We start from the raw sequence: 20016 nt of genomic DNA on the forward strand, positions 1-20016 counted from the left end.
TCTTAGCCTTGGACAAGTTTATTCACCTCTCCGATTCTCAGCTTTCTCTTCTGGAGAAAGCACCCACCTCTTGAGTCTCAGTTAAGGTTTACTCAGCCTAATCATACTTTTAATTACATTATTATCATTACAACTACCCCAAAGCCAAAATCCACAGCACTTTAAAGACTCAGAACTAAAAATAGTTTCAGATTAAATAATCTGTGTCTTAGAAGTGGGAGCAGTGTATAAATATACCAGCCAATCTAGATTAACTCAGCCAGTTTACTTGTTGATTCTTCTTAGACTCAAAAGATGTAATTTGATTTGTGTTCTTAGAATTTAGAAATATTTCTGGGTTTTTTGAATACTTAAATAGTCATGCATCACTTAATGATAGGAGTTTGCTCTGAGAATTGCACCATTAGCCATTTCATTGTGATGTAAGACAGCATAGTGTGCACTTACACAAACTAGAACAGCCATGACATCACCAGGTGCAGAGCATCATGGGACCAGCATTAATATGAGGTCCCATGTGGACTGAAATGTTATGCTATGTATATCCCTACTTGAAAATTTTGAAAGCTTTCCAAGGAAATTTTACGTGGTGCATTTAGCCTTTTTTTCAGTGCTGTTTCCCCTGAGAATTACAGTTGACCCTTGAACAACACAGTTGGACTACATGGGTCCATTTATGTGCTCGTAGGGTTTTTTAGGGGAGATTTACAACACTTTGAAAAAAATTTACAAACTGGAATCTAGAAATATTGAAAAATTAAGGAAAAGTTTGATATATCATGAATGCATAAAGTATGTATATACGTCTATTTTATCATTTACTTTCATCAAATATATACAAATCTATTATAGTTAAAATTTATCCAAACTTATACATACAAAGACTATACATGGTGCATTTGCAATGAGAGAATGTAAACAAGTGCAAAGATGCATGAAATTACTATAGTACCAATTGCAGTAGTTTTGTAGCCACCTCCTCTTGCTATTGTGGGGAGCTCAAGTGTTGGGACACTCTGCTTAAAACACCATGGGATGCTGATCAGCTTGGTGTAAGCAGTTGTCTCTCTAGTCAGTTGCTTATCAAGGCAAAAAGTGATCTCTCAAGGTTCTTGTGTATATAATCCATACATCAAACAAAACATATTATGTCATTGGTAAGGCCTCCAGTCAACAGCAGGCTATTGGCCATTAAGTTTTGGCATGTCAAAAGTTCTCTGAATTTTTGACTATGTGGGGACTCAGTGCCCTTAACCCCCTTGTTGCTCAAAGGTCAACTGTAGTGGCATTGAGATCATTTTGTGATGGCTTAGGAAGGGAAGGACCCATTATGGAGGAATGTGTTGGGCCAGGTCTCCCTCCCATGGCATTGTGCTATGTGATCTCCGCAAGCTGAGTCAAGAGTGGTTTAGAGTTGGCCGCTCCTATGGTAGCTGCATTTTGCTGACAAGCATTTTTCAAAGGAAGGACTAACATAGCATGTTTATCCTTTTACTCCTCCTTGACTGATGGAACCTGGAGTGCTATGATGCCTTTGTGATTGTGTGATCACTCATTGGTTCAGCACACATTGATTGAACATGCAAGGCACTGCCTAGCAGGGTACAGCAGTAACAACTGCCAGAAGTCCTGCCCTTAAGCCTGTGGCCTTGAAGACCCCCGAGGGAGTTAGCAGTATTAAGAAGTCATTCTTTCTTGACCTCTTGACACTTTGAGACATCTGTAGATCACTCTGTGCCTTGTTGAAAAAACATGACAATAACTAGCACCAAGTTTCAACATAAAGAACTTTAGAATTACAAATGCAGCTTTAATACAATATCATAGTTTCTGGTGTGCTGTTGCATTTAGAGATTGCAGAAAACTATTGTTTATTAAAGGGATTAAAAATGAAGGTCTTGATTTTCATTGAACAGGATCCAATTCTTAGAGTGACCAAGTAAAAAAAGATGGGGCTCACCTGTAGACAATTCGTATTTCCACCACTGATTTAAAACTTACATCCTGTTTTCAAACAAGTATGTGTCCAAACCAAGCTGTCTCTTATGTTCAGGAGAAGACTTGGACGAGAAAGTTAAAGATGCTGTGGGTAAGGAGTTGGGGCACTAGGTTTTATTTAGACCAGGTGCTCTGGACAGGGGTCCTGAGACTTCTCATATGAGAGCTGGGTGCAGCCAACTTGGACATCATTCACACTTTTAACAGTATTTTAGAAATGGATTTTCATTTGAATAATTGCTGGGGTTTTTTTCCTTTATTAAAGTGTAGCAAAAAATTGCATTTACTTCTTGCTTCAAAGTCTTTCCTGTCAGATTTCAACCAAGAAAACTTTTTCTAAACAATTAATAACCTTCAACTAAATTGGGATGTTTTCAAGAGAATATTACATTAATGTTACCATTTAAAGCCTAGAGTACACATAAAAGTTTAAAAAATAACAAATCATATTCATTGTAATTGTTTAGTACCTGTGTTTTTAAAAATATTTCCCTTGGAATATACTAAACTTTATCTGTCAACTTTGACAAAATTATTATTTCTCAATTACTTCGCAGAGTACATTTTCCAACTAAGTTAACTAAGGTAGCTTTCTCTTGTGGTTTGGGTATGTTATAGTGAAGTATAATTCATTAGCACTCCCTTTTTTGATATTTTTGCAAGTCTCCACAGATAGTCAATTTTAAAAATTTTATTTATAGTAAGTTTGATAATATAACAGGAAAAATGGGGTTCCCACGATTAGTTCCAGATATTATGTTAAAAGAAAGACATCTGACATTAGACCAGCAGAACCCCCTGCCCTTTAGTGTGCTGAAGTGGTATTGTAAATAAATATTGTCACTCATCTTTAGACTGTTGTAAACATATAAAGAGTACTTGCCACCAATTAAATACATATAGAAAACAATTAACAGCAGTTGTTGTTTGCTCTGAATTAGAGTTTTTAAAAATTCGTATCACTAACACTATGTTAATCATAGCATGTGGGTTTTCTCTGTCACATCTGTGATTTCTTGGACCATGAGACTCTTAAAGGCTTTTCCTTTGAAATGGTATTTTAGGTCATCTGTTATGGTCTGTAGACCCAATGAAACAAAACCTGCATTTGAAAGTGTTTCTCTGACCTTTAACTACAATGCAGCTAGATATTTGTGGGGATTTTTTTTTTTGTCAATTAAAAATCATTTTTCTTAGTACATTTTAATTATACAGAATAATGGATTTCATTGTGGCATATTCTTATGTGCATATAACACATTTTGATCTTAATCCACTCCCACATGATATTTCATTTTATAAATTAATTATATAATAGGCTAATTAAGCCCTTTTCTTAAATGTTTTTAAGTTTTAAACTTGTATATAGGAGGAATATTAACTTTTTATAGCAGATTTTATTTGCCCAGCTTTCTTTTTGACTATATGGTACATGATTAATAATAGAAAATAGAAAAATATGAATTTTGAGAAATTTTATGATTTTAAAATTACCAAGTACATGTTAGCGAAATTGTGTGTGCGTGCATCATCTGCTCTGTGATACCATCAGGGTGGTCTGTTCAAAGTTAAGGGGAAATGCGAGGCATGCCAGCAGTGCTGCCCGTGTTCACAGTGCATGTGGTTTTGATGTTCTACATGTCCTTCACTCTCTTTTATTCCTTCCTTAAAGCCAAGTGCATCTGGGTTTAACAGACTGAGACAGGTACCGCAACTCTGAGTGAGCTCTCATCCGCTTTCCTTACTGGACTGTTCAAAGCAGCCATTGGCTACTTCATGCTGGGCTGTTTGAACCTCTGCTCATCTGGGTACTCTGGGTGCATTTTAATAGTTGCTTTCAGCCTTTGCATGGCACTCATTTCTGCCTAATCAATTTTAAGCTTGTTTAATAAATTTACCAAAGATGGTAATGCTTCAGAATATAGTTTTAATCTACTTACAATATAAAATAAACAGTTACCTTAAGGTAATTTTAATGTTTTGTTGGCTTATTTTTACCTAGAGAAATTCCGATTTGTACACATTTTGAAGTTTATATTTAACAGTTTCAACTAACATTTACTACATTGACTTTTACAAATTAGAAAATATTTTTTAAAATAAATTATTTCTAAAATCAGGATGCTGAAATTATCTATTCTTATAACAGGTAAATTTCAACTAAGAATGCATGGTAAATATTAAAGTACTATCATTTGAGTTATCTCGTGTATTTGCAAAGTAATATATTTAGTTTCTATTAAGAATTTGCCTACTGAATTATTGAATATGCTTTTTGTTGTTTCCTTATGACTTTTGTACTCTTTTCTCCTTTTTTTAATGAGATTTTCATCCAAAAATCACTATTTTTGTTGTAAGATTTATTTGGTTTCAAAATAATTTCACCACATATGATTATTTAAAGGAAAAAGACCTGGCAGGTAATTACTATTTTTTTCTCTATTCAAAGAAACATACTGTAATACAGATTAGTTAATTGATAATTTCTTCCTTGATAAAGCCCAATTTATAAATAGATAATCAAGAGTCAGAGTGTAGTTTTGATGGAATTATAGGAATCTTATTCTGTGTGTATGTCTGTCGTTTTACGTCTTTTATCCTCGTTGACCGAGTTAATATGGTCTATTTCTGTTATCCTTGTCTTTCTTAGCTCAATCTGAAATAGAGTTCTTTTGGGATTTTTTATTTGACTTCATACATTGTAAACACATGCTCTACCACTGAGCATATCCCAGGTCGCTATTGGAATTTCTTAGTATGTTACTGTAAAAATAATTTTAGACCTAAAGAAAAGATGTAAAAATGGTATTCCCTTAATATTAATGAATTTTATAACTAGCATAATTATCAGAAGCAGAAATTAAAATTAGTACAATACTATGAACTATATTAAGATTTGCTGGCATTTCATCAGTTTTTCCACTCATATCATTTTCTGGTCAGGAGCCTCTCTAGTTGTGTTTCGTTATTTCTCCTTGATCTCCTCTAATCTGTGATAGTTCCTTGGTCTTAACTCATTTTCATGACCTTTATTAACACTTTTGAATAATACGGGTCAGTTAGTTTATTGGGCATCCCTCAATGTGAGTTGGTCTGATGTTTCTGCACAGTTGGAAGGAGGTCGCACATGGTGAGAAGGCCACAGGAGTGGCTGCTCAGTGCTTTATAGTGGAGGGTTCCTGACACCCACAAGCCTTATCACTGGGAAAAATGTTAGTCAGCACGTGCCTGTAATCCCAGGAGCTTGGGAGGCTGAAGCAATAGCATCATAAAAGGCCAGCCGCAGCAACTTAGCAAAATCCTATCTCTAAATTTAAAAACAAGGGCTAGGGATATAGCTCAATGGTAGCGTACCCCTGAGTCAATCTGCAGTACCATACCCCCCCACAAAGTAAATATTATTCAGCAATAAAAAGAAAGAAAGTATTGATGGTTACATGTTATAACATGGGTGAACCTTGAAAACGTCATGCTAAGAAAAAGATGTCGGATACAAAAGGTCACATAGGATTCTGCTCGTATAAAATGTCTGAAATAGATATTACAGGTGATAAAAATGATCTAATTATAGTAATGGTTTGCAGCTATGTAAATAGACTTAATAATTATTGAATTGCATACTTTAAATGAGAAAAGTATATGGCATGTGAACTATATCTCAGTAAAACTGTTTAAAAAGAAAAAAATAAAACAAGTTTGGCATTAAAAATTCATAGAAAATATTCTCATAGTAGAGAGTAGACAATTAACACTTTGAATATTGACTGTACTCATCCAGGCAGAAAATAGAACTCTGAATAGAGATAGGAAAACTAAATTATGAAAGAACTAGTGTTTTGCCATTCATATTTTAAAAGCAGTTCAGCCCTGGATAGGGTAATATATGGAACATTTTAAATCTGTAATCAATTTAAAACAAATTAAGTAAATGTGTTTGGAGAAATATATTCTAGGCCATTAATTTATAAACTTTTATGAACCTGTAACATACTTCATAAACTTGCTAAGACTCCCTAACACTCAGAAAGCTACTTCTCCAACTATTGTTTCAGTATGGTCTGGTTCCCGGGCTGTATTTAGGCATATATGTTACATTTGCATATAGTGTATCTATACTGTGTTTATATGTATTTGTCAATTAGTAGTAAGAATACTATGTTATATTTTCACATTACAAATAATGTTTAACAAGTGCCTAACAGGCATTTTTAACTATACAATAGTCTACTTTTGCCTAGATAGTGATAAAAGCAGTAGAAAATATATTAATAAAAGAATATACCCTTGAGGATATGATAAATCTTATTTATCTGAAGTAAGATTGAATGGTAAGCAGGACAGATTCTTTGAAATATCATTATCTTTATCCTTTATATCTGTTGGTTTATCTTCTCTGTATTATGGTTATAGTTTCCATCACTTCTTCAAAAATAGTTGGACCAAAGAAAATAGGAAATCATAAAACCTTATCAGGTAGGGTTCTGGTCCATAGCTACTGCTGTTTCTCGTGACTTGGAAGTCCTGAGGTAACCTTGCGGGCCTCCATGTGTGACCGTGATTGAAGAGCAGCACGTGTAGTGACCACAGATGGACCCTGTAGCGTGCCATCACAGCACATGTTTTTCTTCTAAGTACTAGGCTTATTTTATCATTTTGACTTTTCTTTGTAAATGAGAACAGCTCTCTATAGATTCTACTTACTTTCACAAGTGTTTAGCAATAATATTGTTGTGAATTATATGATTGTTGTACACATTCTAGAGGGGAAAGTTTTAGATCCCTTGGATCTTTTGTATTCCTATAATATAGGCATCACTAATTTTTCATTTTTTTCCTTTTAGCCTCTCTTCTCCCTCCCTCCCTCTTTCTCTCTCTTTCTCTTTTTTTTTTTTTTTTTTTTGGTGGTACTGGGGATTGAACCCAGGGCATGCTCTTCTACCACTGAGCTACACCCCAGCCCTTTTAATTTTTATTTTGAGACAGGTTCTTGCTACATTGATGAAACTGACCTTAAACTTGTGATCCTCCTGCCTCAGCCTCAGCCTCTGGAGTCACTGGGATTATGGCCTTGCACCACTATACCCCGCTCTCTTTTCTCTTATTGAGGTCCCTTCTCTCTTGAGAATAGGCTGTAAACCTTGGAGAGCTTGGTGTAGGCCTAGTTCTAGTTTTAAAAAGTGGTTTTGATCAGGCTGTCTCTGCAATAATAAATGCTACTCATTAAGGTAAAGCAGCAGCTAAGTCTGTTCCCAGTGGTGTTTCCTTGCCATGCTACAACATTGGTCGTGTTCGATTCAGTAGTGTAACTTAATGATCTTTCTGTCACATGACCTGTGTATCTGGCATTACACGGTATTCATGCATGCATTTTCCCTTGACTGTCCAGGGATCAGGCCCAGCCACAGGAGCAGCGCTGTCCTTGAATTCACTGAATGTGGATGCAGTGTGTGAGAAGCTGAGACAAATAGAAGGGCTGGACCAGAGCATGCTGCCTCAGTACTGCGCAACCATCAGGAAGGTGACGCACACCTTCACATGCCACCGGAGACGGGCCTGAACTGGGTGCACTTCACACGAGCCTCTGAAACAGGAAGGCTGCAAAGAAAAGCAGGAGTCATGATTTTGTGTCCTAAAATTGCCCTTTTAGCTCTTATTTTATAAATGGACAAAAGAAGATACAGTAGCTGAGTTACAATGCTATTTTTTAAATGCCCTAATATAAGTAAAAATGCCTCGATGAGAAATTCAGGGCTCTGGCGACTGCACTTGTGGGTGAACAACTCATCTTTTCCCATGAGGCATGAGTAACCTCAGGCCTTTCCTTCTGTGGTCTGTTTCTTTAATTGTACAGGTTGAAGTGCTCCTAACCTAAAAATCCAAAGTCCTCTGAAGTCTGAAACTTCTTGAACATGGGAATTCACATAAGTTTCAGATTTCAGAGAATTTCAGATTTCAGATTTTCAGGGTAGGGCAGGTTAGGGCTGCTCAATGGAAAAGCCTGTGCAAGTATTCCCAAATCTGGAAACAGAAATCTGAAGTGCTTTGGGTGAAAAGTGTTTGGAATAAAATTCCTCAGCCTGTGATATACATTTGCGTACTTAATAATTATCACAGGAGGCCACACTTACTTCATTTCCCACAGATTCTCATTTTGTGTCATATGGGATTTACGATCCTGTCACACTGGATGAAAGCATGTGGCTTTGGATTTGCAAGGCTAATGCATTCGTGGACGTTCCTCTTGAGATCCTTGCCACAGAGCTGGGTGATGAGGCCTGGGACTGCAGGAAGGGCCTCTCCATCTGAGGTCAGCCACGGCCAGATGTAGTCAATTTTTCCACTAAGTTTCACTTTTTATATCAGAGTATTAAAATAGAACATTAATACAACTTCTGATGTTTATGTAAAGGATGTCTTCTAAAAGAAAGTTTTAAAAGAATGATGAGCATATTTAGCCTCCATTTTACTAATCTTTACTCATGTTTAGTCAGAAAGGTTTCAGACAGTGTCCATCTTTTTGCGGAGCTGGTTGGTGCTGATCCCTATCTGCCTGAGGCAGCTCCACCTCCTGGTACGGACTTGACTCCTCCTGGCAGCATTGCAGAGCAGGAGGGCAAGGCCTCTACCTCTACCCCTTGCAGTAGCCACCACCACTCTCCCTGAGCGCTGTGGTGTCCGGCCATTGCTCTGTACTCCCCAGCGCTGGCTTTGGAAGGATGTCGTGGCAGCTAGTGCCTTCCACGCTGCCAGCTGCCCTGGCATGCGTAAGGTAGAACCTCTGCTGCCGACTTGCTCCTTTCGCTTTTTTCTTCAGAATTCACTCAGAAACTGAATATCCTACTGGTTTGAGGCCGGGGTATTCCCATAATTTTACCACTGTTAATAAAGTCAGATTGTATATTTCATGAAATCCATAAGCTGCCTATATTGTTAATAAAGAAGATGCTCTTGTTTCTTATGTTGGGGAACTAGAATTACAGAGACCCAAAACTCATAAGAACATTTTTTGGAGTGTTCTGCTGACTAGGAAGTTGGCAAGTGACCATTCTTTATGGCTGCAGTTAAAACTGACGAGCAAGCTTGTTAGACACACTTCATTTAGAACTTTGTCAGCCACTGACACTCTTACAAGGACAGACGTCATTGTCCCCTCGCATCAGTTTTGTGTTTATATGCATATTTTATAAGATTAGAAAAGAAAAAACTAACAATTTTGTTGCTACCCACAGCAGAGTAGATCTGGAAATAGTTGGGAGAGTTCACTTGTGGGTTGATCTCTGAAGGGTGATATGTTTTACTCGAGTGCTTGACATTTGGTAACATGGAGTGGCTTTTGTTATGCAAATCCAGCTTTTTGTTACATTATAAGTGGGATGATAACCTTTTAGAGGTCAACCTAGTCTTTAAGGACCCTAAAACCATATGTAAGAGAATCACTAGTGATTCAGAATATTTTAGGCTTTGTCTTTATACTTTATTTTATTTTTACTCAGGCAAACATAAATGGCCGGGTATTAGCTCAGTGTAACATTGATGAACTGAAGAAAGAAATGAATATGAATTTTGGAGACTGGCACCTTTTCAGAAGCACAGTAAGCTATTATGATATGCATAATATTTTTATTATAATGTACTAAATTATTTACAACATTGTATAAATCCAATAAGTACTGGCCTAAACTGGTATTTTTCCATACTTTAAAATATATAAAGTATGGAAAAATATAGCTGAGTATGGTGGTGCACATCTGTAATCCTGTCTACTGGGGAGCCAGAGGCAGGATTGCAAGTTCCAGCTCAGCCTAGGCAACTATTGAGACACTGTCTCAAAATTTAAAAAAAGGGGTAGGGGTGCAGCTCAGCACTAGAGCACTAACCTGGCATGTGCTGAGCCCTGGGTTCAACCCCCAACACCGCACAAAAGTTGTTTTTAATTGAATGTTACTTGTGCACAACCCTGTGTTATGTAGAGTATACCCAGCAGTGCGTAGCAACCTTTGCCCTATGGGGCATTTCACTCAGAAATCTGAGTGAGTCTAGGCTAGCTGGGCCTAGACATCAGTGTCCAGCACAGCTGGGCCTGCTCTGCTGTGTTCTAGCAAGAATTCTCGTTAGTGGGTTTAGAAAGAACCCTGGCCTCAACATGTGATCGCTCTTGACACCTGATCACGTTCCTCATTGCCCACTGATCTCCCTTCCCTGCCTTCATCCAGCATCCTGTCAAATCTGTTGAGTCAAATCCTCTCCCGCACCAACCTCCCTGCTTCGCGCTGTGAATTCCCACTTGCCCTGTGTTGAGCCAGCTCTAGACTGAGGCTCTCTTCGCCCTGCAGTAACTTCTGATTGGAATCCCCCTCTATGGCTTTGACTACACCACAGCTCAGGGGTTTTTTTGAAACACTCCAGTTGCATTTTGCTTTGTTCTCAGGTTTTTAACTAAAATAATAAAATAATGAACAAATTAGAGTAAGAACTGTGTGTGTGTGTGTGTGTGTGTGTATGTATGTTGATTTCTGCCATTCTTTTAGTATTATTAATTTAAAGATAGGATAAAGTACAAATTCATTAGAAATTCACTTACAGTAAGTATGCTTTCTCTTCCCATTGTAACTTTATCATGTTATATTTTTAAAAACTATTTCTGAAGCTTCTAATTGTGACATGTCTATGTAGACATGATGTCTTTTCTTCTCTTAAGGTGTTAGAAATGAGAAATGCAGAAAGCCAAGTGGTCCCTGAAGACCCGCGTTTTCTTAATGAAAACACCAGTGCCCCAGTTCCTCATGGGGAATCTGCGTGTCGGTCTTCACACAGCGAATTGCCTCACACTGAACTTTCCAATCAGACTCCTTACACGCTGAACTTCAGCTTCGAAGAACTGAACACACTTGGTCTGGATGAAGGCGCCCCACGTCACAGTAATCTAAGTTGGCAGGTATGTACTGCATGGCATGTGTCATGGTGTTGAAGAGTAAGGGCAGTATTCAGTTCTCCTGAGACTCCAGTAGTATGCTAATACAGTCACTCAGAGTGCTTAACAAGTACCCAGTGGGCAGGATGGAGGAGTGCCTTCACTTGGGCACCTGTGCTCCTCTGGAAAGGGACATTCAGTAAAATAGGGAAAAATAAGAGGTTTCGAAAATTGACAAGAACTGTGAAAATAATGTAGGGTGGTGGTGTGGAGAGTAGGAAGGAACTGGGCTGCAGTGCTCAGGGTGTCGGCAGAAGGTCGCTCTCAGCGCTGAAGCACATCTTCACTGGGCAGGTAGCCCCATGTCATCCCAGTGAGCCTGCCCCGTAGTTTGATTTTCCAGGACACAGGCACTCCTTATGGGTATCGTGCTCCCTTTGTTACCTGCCATTGGATGTAGGTGAGGTCTCCCTTGGATGTTCTCAGAAGAGGGAGGACAGGTGAGAAGCAGGAGCAGAAACACAAGTGAGAGACATATGTGGAGGAGTAAGCAAAATAAGGAGAAAAATGAGTGAAAACAGCAGGGTACAGAAGCTAGCAAGGGAGGGGAACGACAATGATCAAAGGAAATGCTGCTGAAGAGCGGAGTGGTGTTTAGGAAGAGCAGCACGTGGCAGGTCTACCATTCTCAAGAGGTTTTTTTTTGGCAGTAAAAATACTTTTTTCATCCTTTTTCTCCTTACTATCTGATTTCTTTAAGTTGAGAAAGCATTTTATTATTGAATGTTAAGTCAGATAAAAGTTACTTATTTTATAATAAACTAAGCCCACACTTTATTCTTTTATCTCTGTTTCAGCAGTTCTTTCATTTCCCTAGGATTCCTTTTAAAACTTCCTAAGAAATCTCAGCCTCAGCTCTACTATTTCCACCTGTGACCTGAAGGCTCATTGCTTCCCATTCATGCAGTGTCCTCAAAATGTTCTTCAGTCTTAGGATCCCTTTATACTCTTAAAAATTATAGAGAACCCAAACAACTTTTCTTTATATAAATTTTACTATAAATACTGTGTTAGAAATGTAAACCAAAATTTTTTCTAAATATTTATTCATTTATTTAAAAATAAACTAAATTACACGTTAAGATAAATAATATTTTTCTGAAGCATGACTCTATTCTAAAACAAAACAAAACAAACTTTAGCGAGAATAGGATTGTTTTGCACGTCTCTTCAGTGCCTGGCCTCGTGGAAGAACACGGGGTCCTGAGTGTGCTGCTTTGAGTGCTGCTGTGTCTCGTGCCTTTTTGGAGCGCCATGGGCACCCTTGGAGGAGGCAGGTGATAGGGCAGGTAACTCGTCAAGGGCACACTCTGCCTTGGGAGCAGCTGGAGATGGTGCTGTCCTGCCCATCTCCGACCGTTTCCCTGGGGCCTTCTCAAGGTCCAGGACCCTCCACAGAGCAGGCTTCACCCTGCTTCTTGTCCGTGATCAGCCTTTGCTCTCACCCCTTCCTAAACTCTTAGGATTACTGCTTCTTCCATAGCCCACTGATGTTTCCCAATCTGTACTTTGTTTACTGCTAATTTATTAGCTTTTGTGGGATCTAAATCAATTTTAATCCTAAAACTTTATATTGAAACTCAGACTTCTAAAATTATTTCATTTTCTGTGTTCACTACAGCCCAGCTTCTGGCCTCATGGCTCTCATTGAAGTTATTATAAACTTTATCTTCTCTGTTACACTCTATTCCTTTTAAATCCTCTCCCTTTGGCACTTTGAGTACATTTTCTTCCTCTGGATTAAAATTTGACGGAAACTTCCATGTTGCACAAGTTGGGGCAGGTTCTCTCCATCATGCCTTGAACACTCAAGTGTTTTGTCTTGAGATACGTCTTAACTGTCATTGTCCTTCATTCCTCCAAGAGGGATTTATTTACCTTAAATAAAATTTCAAAGTTTGAGGTTATAAAAACAAGTGCTAATATTATTTGTTAATATAATCTTTAATTATACTTTTAAATATTAATAAATTACTTTTATTAAAATTTACATAGAACTTTCTAATAACAGTGGAATCAGTCATAAGTTCACAGCTTTTGTCAAGATGCATTAGGTAGAATTCTTTTAAAAGAATCTGGAATTTTGATGACTTAAAATTGTTAGTGTACATATATATTTTCTAAATTGATGTTTGTTATGTCTTTTTTTTTTTTTTTGGCTTATTTGCATTCTTAATTTTTTTTTTCTGTCTTCACAGTCACAAACTCGCAGAACCCCAAGTCTTTCGAGTCTCAATTCCCAGGATTCCAGTATTGAAATTTCAAAGCTTACTGATAAGGTGCAGGCCGAGTATAGAGATGCGTATAGAGAATATATTGCTCAGATGTCCCAGTTAGAAGGGGGCACGGGGTCTGCAACAATTAGTGGCAGATCTTCTCCACATAGCACATATTACATGGGTCAGAGTTCATCAGGGGGCTCTATCCATTCTAATCTAGAACAAGAAAAGGGGAAGGAAAGTGAGCCAAAGCAAGAGGATGGGAGGAAGTCATTTTTAATGAAGAGGGGGGATGTTATAGATTATTCATCATCAGGGGTTTCCACTAATGATGCCTCACCCCTGGATCCCATTACTGAAGAGGATGAAAAATCTGACCAGTCAGGCAGTAAGCTGCTTCCAGGCAAGAAATCCTCAGAAAGGTCCAGTCTCTTCCAGACAGATTTGAAGCTTAAGGGAAGTGGACTGCGCTATCAGAAACTCCCAAGTGATGAAGACGAATCTGGTGCAGAAGAATCAGATAATACTCCACTGCTTAAAGATGACAAAGATAAAAAAGCTGAAGGCAAGGCTGAGAGAGCATCCAAGTCTCCAGAACACAGCGCCGAGCCAATCAGAACCTTCATTAAAGCTAAGGAATACTTATCAGATGCTCTTCTTGACAAAAAGGATTCATCAGATTCAGGAGTGAGATCCAGCGAAAGTTCTCCCAATCACTCTCTGCACAATGAAGCCGCTGATGATTCTCAGCTTGAAAAGGCAAACCTTATAGAGCTGGAAGATGACAGTCGCAGTGGGAAGAGGGGGATACCACATAGCTTGAGTGGCCTGCAAGATCCAGTTACAGCTCGGATGTCCATTTGCTCAGAAGAGAAGAAGAGCCCTTCCGAGTGTAGCCTGATAGCTAGCAGCCCTGAAGAGAGCTGGCCTGCCTGCCAGAAGGCCTACAACCTGAATCGAACCCCGAGCACTGTGACTCTGAACAACAACACCGCCCCAGCTAATAGAGCCAATCAAAATTTTGATGAAATGGAGGGAATGAGGGAGACTTCTCAAGTCATTTTGAGGCCTGGGTCTAGTCCCAACCCAACTGCTATTCACAATGAAAATCTAAAAAGCATGACACATAAGCGTAGCCAGCGTACAAGTTACACAAGGCTCTCGAAAGATTCTCCAGAGCTCCATGCAGTGGTGCCTTCTGATAGTACAGGTTTTGGAGAAGAAAGAGAAAGCATTCTTTAAGAAAAGCCAGGAAAAGTGGAATAGTATTACTATACTTATGACAAAATTGTCCTGCATTTTGAAACCATCATGTACATCACCTGTATGCATTTCATTTACAGTTTGTCAATAGATGGTCAAGCCTTTGGTAAAAGAAATATGTGCTTTCCAACAGACGACAGCCCAAGAAATGACAGTTCCCCAGTCAGCCTCTGTTGTCTCTGTATTTAGCAACTTAAATCTCACTATTATGCCTGTCGTTGGCACATAACTCCATAAAAATTTTTGAGACAAAATCATACTATAAACATAGATCAGAAATATTTTTTTGAATTTAAAGGGCTTAATTTGCAAAAGAAAAAACTAGTGATCCCTTTTGTAGAACATTCATTCATCAAACATTTGAGGAAAATCATGCTGTTAGGTGAAGCAGAAGCAAATTTTGTTTTTAAGGGGCATAATCTAGGAAAGAATTTACATATTTTGGAATAACCCAGATAGTAAAGGTGAATGAATACTTAGTAGATTGAGAACCAGTGTTCTATACAGTGACAAATTACTTATCGAAGAGGTTTTAAATTCTAAATAGAACTATATAATATAGAACAAGAAGGGCTTTAAAAATTGATAAGAAAGTGAGCCAACAGTACCCAAAGTAGAATAAGTGGGCCATTGTGAACTGTTAGGAGAAAAGGTGGGGGATGGACTGATAACCTCCACATTATCTGGATTCTCTTTTCTTCAAATCCCAGCACCATCCACCTGTGCCCTGAAGCCCCTCTAGTCTGTTCTGCAGCTCTTAAATTGTATGCCCAACTTTTCTTAGAGAGCTTTGCAATGAGAGGGAAAGAAACATGAATTCTTTCTCTGGAGAATTAGGGATACAGGGGTAATAGGTAGTAATAATTATTGATGAAATGAGTGCATGAAGAAATTAGGTTAAAGACCTGTAATAAAGCAAGAACTAAAAAAATAAAACTAATACAACTATGAAACTGTAAATTCTCCATTTATTGTTAGCAGAGGAAAAAGAATGATCACATTTAAGTTTTATGTAGACTAGAAATGTATAGCCTGTCATCATGCATTGAAATTTTTTGGCATTTTAACATAACTTCTTTATGTAGAATTAATCTGGCAGTAGATCCTAATAAGTCACAGGTAGGATTGTAGATGGTGAGATCACAGATGTGTGATTACCTAGCTGTAGTGTTACATTGGTGATGTTTACCACTTAATCAATTTTATTAATATGCTGATCAGATTATTTACATGCCCAATCACTGTGCAGATAGTTGTTTTTTGGTGTTTCATTGCCTTGATGTTTGATTATCATGGAGCACTTTCATGAAGTGTTTATTCTGCAGCATGATCTTTAACAAATATTTTAAGTGTTTAAAAAGGCAGACATTTATATGTTGAAGTTTTAATATTCTAACATTTACAGTGTTTGTTTTCAATATTGTGTAATTAGTAAATATTTCAGAAGCAGAGTTTTGTTCCTTTTTAGGAGAGAGGTTGCAGCTTACTGTCATATATTGTTGTGAAATTAATACTGGAGTATTAAGTGTACAAATAGACTTAGAAAATAATAAAAAATTGCATGCTATTCTGACTCATGGATTTGTACTCACTACAGTGACAATGATTCACTTTTTGATTAAAATAAAGTAACGTGTGTGTGTGTGTTGTCACATGTCTAAAGTTTGTAAGGACTTCAGGTTCACATACAGTCACATAGTTGGCAGAGTATTGCAAACTGCCCCCATGAGTCTTCCTGAGAGAACCTGACTCTGAAATCCCAGTCAACAGTGCTTTCCAGAAACTGCAGGGCCCAAGAGCATGTTGGTACCAAGAGCACTGCGTGGTGCTTTTCTGCAACTCCAAGGGGCAGGTCATCCAGATCCCTGGAGGATATCAGCTTATTACATGAATGTTCTGGATAAGTCTGCTTTTTCACACTGGTGCAGAAATTGACAAACCAGATGGATTATTGAGTCACCATCATCCCTTTGAGTATGTGTCGATGTGTGTGTATCTGTATCTATTTATAATGCTTAACTCAGTCTGATTCACATGTGTGCACAACTCTGCTTTAAGCTGGATGAACAGTGATAGAAAATTGGTGCTACAGACCTGCTGATCCCTGAGGTCCTGCCTCATTTAGAGTGTTGTATTTTAGGAACCATTGTACCTCCACCGTAGGCCTCAGGTCTGTTGGTGCAGCATAACATCAAGACAGACCTGCTCACCTTGGCCTTACGGAGTGCTGCCTGGGAGTACACCTCTTCCATGGAGAAGACTGGAAATGAAAGAAACTATTGGTATTTTTCAATTGAGACAACTTCATGGTGCTGAGTGTGCTAAGGATCAGCTTTCTCATACTGGAAATTTAAGCATCCATAACTGTACCAACATTTTCAGTATTAAAAGGAAGATCTGTCTTCATGTTATATTTTACTTCTGTGAGTTTTATTATATAGTGGTCAGAATGATTTTAATTGCCTAGCCAAGTAATTTTAGAATATATTCACTAAAATTCTTGAGAACTTTAGATTATTTGCATGCTGTGGTGCTGCAGTAAAATGTATTTATAGTCATTTTTTTTCTTACAAATACTAATCATTAGGAATTTTTTAATGAAATTAATTCTTTTTCTTCTGGCTAAAATGCTAAATTTAAGATGTTTTAATACCACATAATTTTTGGCTACACCAGGAATTCTCAGCCTGTTTTAGAAATGTCCCAGAGTTTACAAATTCCTGAATTCCTGGCTAACTCCTGAGTAAACCACCTCCACTGCTAGGACAAGAGAGAACTAGAGGGCACTGCTCCCTTTATTTCCTGGGTGAGTGACCTTGGGGAATAAACAGGCAGAAGGGAAGGGGCAATAAAATTTGACATTTTTGGCAAACACCTGAGACTGGGCAGCAGGCTCCTTTGTCCCCCAGCTTCTCTCGGGGACCTGCTGACGCCAGCACAGGGAAGCAACAGTAGAGGTGCTTTGTGCCTAGGGTGGAGTGCAGCGTGGAAGGGCCTGGCCAGACTGTCGGGAATAATTGCACCATTAGTTTCCAGGTTGTGGTACCCCCTGCCATTCCCTCAGAATGCAAGCATAGGCCGTGATTATACAATGAACTGGAAAAACAAAACTGTACCCATAGCAGCGAGCCAGCACTGGATGGTTCTTAACTGATTCGTCACTTATCAAAGGTTGAGAATCCCTGGTTGAGATAGATTGATTAGAGATTTCAAAATCTTACGTAATTCTAAACCCTTTCATACCTAGGAAGAAAATGCTGTTCTTGAGATAGATAGATCTTCAGAGGATCCAGTTTAAATTAAGGTATGTAAAAAAAAATGAGTTTTCAAGGTCTACTAGTTTTAAGCTAGCTATTAAAAAACAATTCTCACCAACTATAGAATTTGTATTTTCATCAGTTTACCACATAGATAAGAAGCATCTAGAATGATTGCTAGGAATTAACTGTGGTCACCCACATGGTCAGAGCTTTTCAGAGAGAGGAGTGGCAAGTCAGAGCCCTGCCACTTCCTCAGTGTCTGCGGCTTGGACTGTGGGCAGGAGGCTTCACAGGTGCTTCTGGAATTTGGACTGGAACCCTTTTTGAGTGGGGCCTCAATGACTGTAGAATGAACACTGTCCTGATTTTCCAGTACAATGAAGTGTTCTAGAAAATAACGTTAAGAATAGATGGGTGCCCACCTGTAATCCCAGGGACTCAGGAGACTGAGGTAGGAGCATTGCAAGTTTGAGGCTAGCCTCAGCAACTTGGTGAGACCCCGTCTCAAAAAAGGACTAGGGATGTAGCTCAGTACTAGATTCCCCCTGGGTTCAACCCTCAGTACCAAAAAAACAAACAAAACAAAACAAACAACAACAACAACAAAAAAAAACGCAGGGAGGTAGTCAAGAAGGAAGAAAGGCCCCACATGTTCCTTGGCTTGGAATGGGATCTCTTCCTGGTAAGAGCACCGTACAATGAGACTCTCCTGTGTGGGAAATGCGGTGAACACTCCTGATCTGCCAAGCATCACAGCCTAGCAACAGCATGATCAGGATGTCAGTGTCCACCGTGGCCTGGGGATGGCCTAGGCAGGGCAGCTGCTGCTGCTGCTGCTCAGCATCGTGAGGGAACGTGTAGCCACGTGTCACTAGCCCAGGAGAAGATCTGCATTCAAAGTTCCAAGTAGAGTTTCCACCCAGTGTACCATTGTAAAGTTGGAAGGCCCTAAGAGGGACCATCTCCTTTTCCAAAACAGTGGGACAGCTATTTAAAAGTCAGTGAGACCTAACAGGATGCAAGAAGCATCAATGACGTGATGCTGTGAAATAAAGAGTGAAAGCACACATGATCCGAATCTGCCCTTGGAGTACCAGCAGTCAGGAGGGGTCTTGGGTTCACCTAAGTCCTGCCCTCTCTGGTCCTTTTGTAGGGCTATTTATTTTAGTGGTGTGTTTTAGGAGACCTTCTTAATTCTGCTGGACTCTAGGAAGACAAGGAATAACATATCAAGATGAATTAGTAAACCACAAATAAATGAAATTGTTTTAAAAATGTAGGACTGTAAACTCCTTATCCAAATTAAGAAGCTGTTTGAAATAATTAAGTTTGTCTTATTATTCACTACCATTTTCTAATTCTAACACTTTATACTCATTTACTTCATTTTCTTTGAAGGCAACAGGGACTCTAGACCCTAATGCCCTGCCCATAGACCCACGAACACTTCTCTCATTTCTCCTGACTGTTCGGTAAACTTCTCGCAGCCCCCTTCCTCACCAAACGGGGTGAAGAAGACGCAGCCCGCCTCCGTGACCGCGCTATCCTGTTGGCTGGACGAGAGACCGATGTCCACCTCTACTGGGTTTTTTTTTCTCAGTAGTTATAGAATTTAAACTAGTTTTAGTGAAGTTTTCTTTTACGAAATTTTAGGTAAAAGCTTAAATGTATAGCAAAAAAGCATGTAAATAATCTACAAAACCTGACATTTCAGGTCTCGCAGCATCTTCTTAGATATCTAATAAAAATTTAGATGGTTATTTTCAAAATCATAGTTCTTGACACTTGCACTTTTAGCTGTATTTCTGAGCACATGTAGACTGCATATTGTTATACTTTATGCAAATTAAACTTTTTATTTGAGAGGTTTTTTTTTTTTTTTTTTTTTAGTTCTTTTGTGTTTTTCTCCCTTTTACCTGAGTTCTTTCCAGTCTTTTTGTGTTTGACGGCCCCCTCCCCCAGTTGCCTTATGCTCATCCCTTACACAGGAGAATGACAAACCTCAGCGAGCATTCGGGCCAAACCCTGGATTTCAGAGAGCCTGTGCGTGTCAGCACATGCTTAAGTGAGTTAACAAAGCACATCTAAACCAAGGCAGCAGAACTGGGGGAGTCTGTCCCCAGATCCTCCATGGTGTCTGAGGTACTGATGGCGAAGGCCTTGAACTGCCTGTGCTGCAGCTCTTTATTGGCCTCCCTCCCTCTCAGTTTATGCCCCCTCCATGTCATGAGTCTTCCTGCTGGTGATGCCAGTGACCCTTCAGGAAATAATGCCATGTTGTGTTAACACCCCAGGGATGAATCCC

The 20016-nt window shown here is 38.8% G+C and overlaps 1 protein-coding gene across 9 annotated transcripts in view; it reads left to right on the forward strand.

Moving 5' to 3' along the window:
• Window positions 1-19506, forward strand: part of Kidins220 (kinase D interacting substrate 220) — a 101358-nt gene extending 81852 nt beyond the window's left edge. For 6 of the 9 annotated variants that reach the window (XM_047521963.1, XM_047521965.1, XM_047521968.1 and 3 more), the window contains 4 exons: window positions 7385-7516; window positions 9492-9590; window positions 10697-10933; window positions 13168-15351. In XM_047521963.1, coding sequence (XP_047377919.1) covers window positions 7385-7516; window positions 9492-9590; window positions 10697-10933; window positions 13168-14430 — 1731 coding nt within the window. In that variant the 3' untranslated portion in view covers window positions 14431-15351. Of the gene's footprint in view, window positions 1-3670; window positions 3704-7384; window positions 7517-9491; window positions 9591-10696; window positions 10934-13167; window positions 15352-17698; window positions 17756-19109 lie in introns of those variants that run through there. The other 3 variants (XM_047521961.1, XM_047521962.1, XM_047521970.1) reach the window with 2 other exon arrangements.
• Window positions 19507-20016: the final 510 nt, after the last annotated feature.

Source organism: Sciurus carolinensis, chromosome 13 (assembly GCF_902686445.1).
Source record: "Sciurus carolinensis chromosome 13, mSciCar1.2, whole genome shotgun sequence".
Lineage (NCBI taxonomy): Eukaryota > Metazoa > Chordata > Mammalia > Rodentia > Sciuridae > Sciurus > Sciurus carolinensis.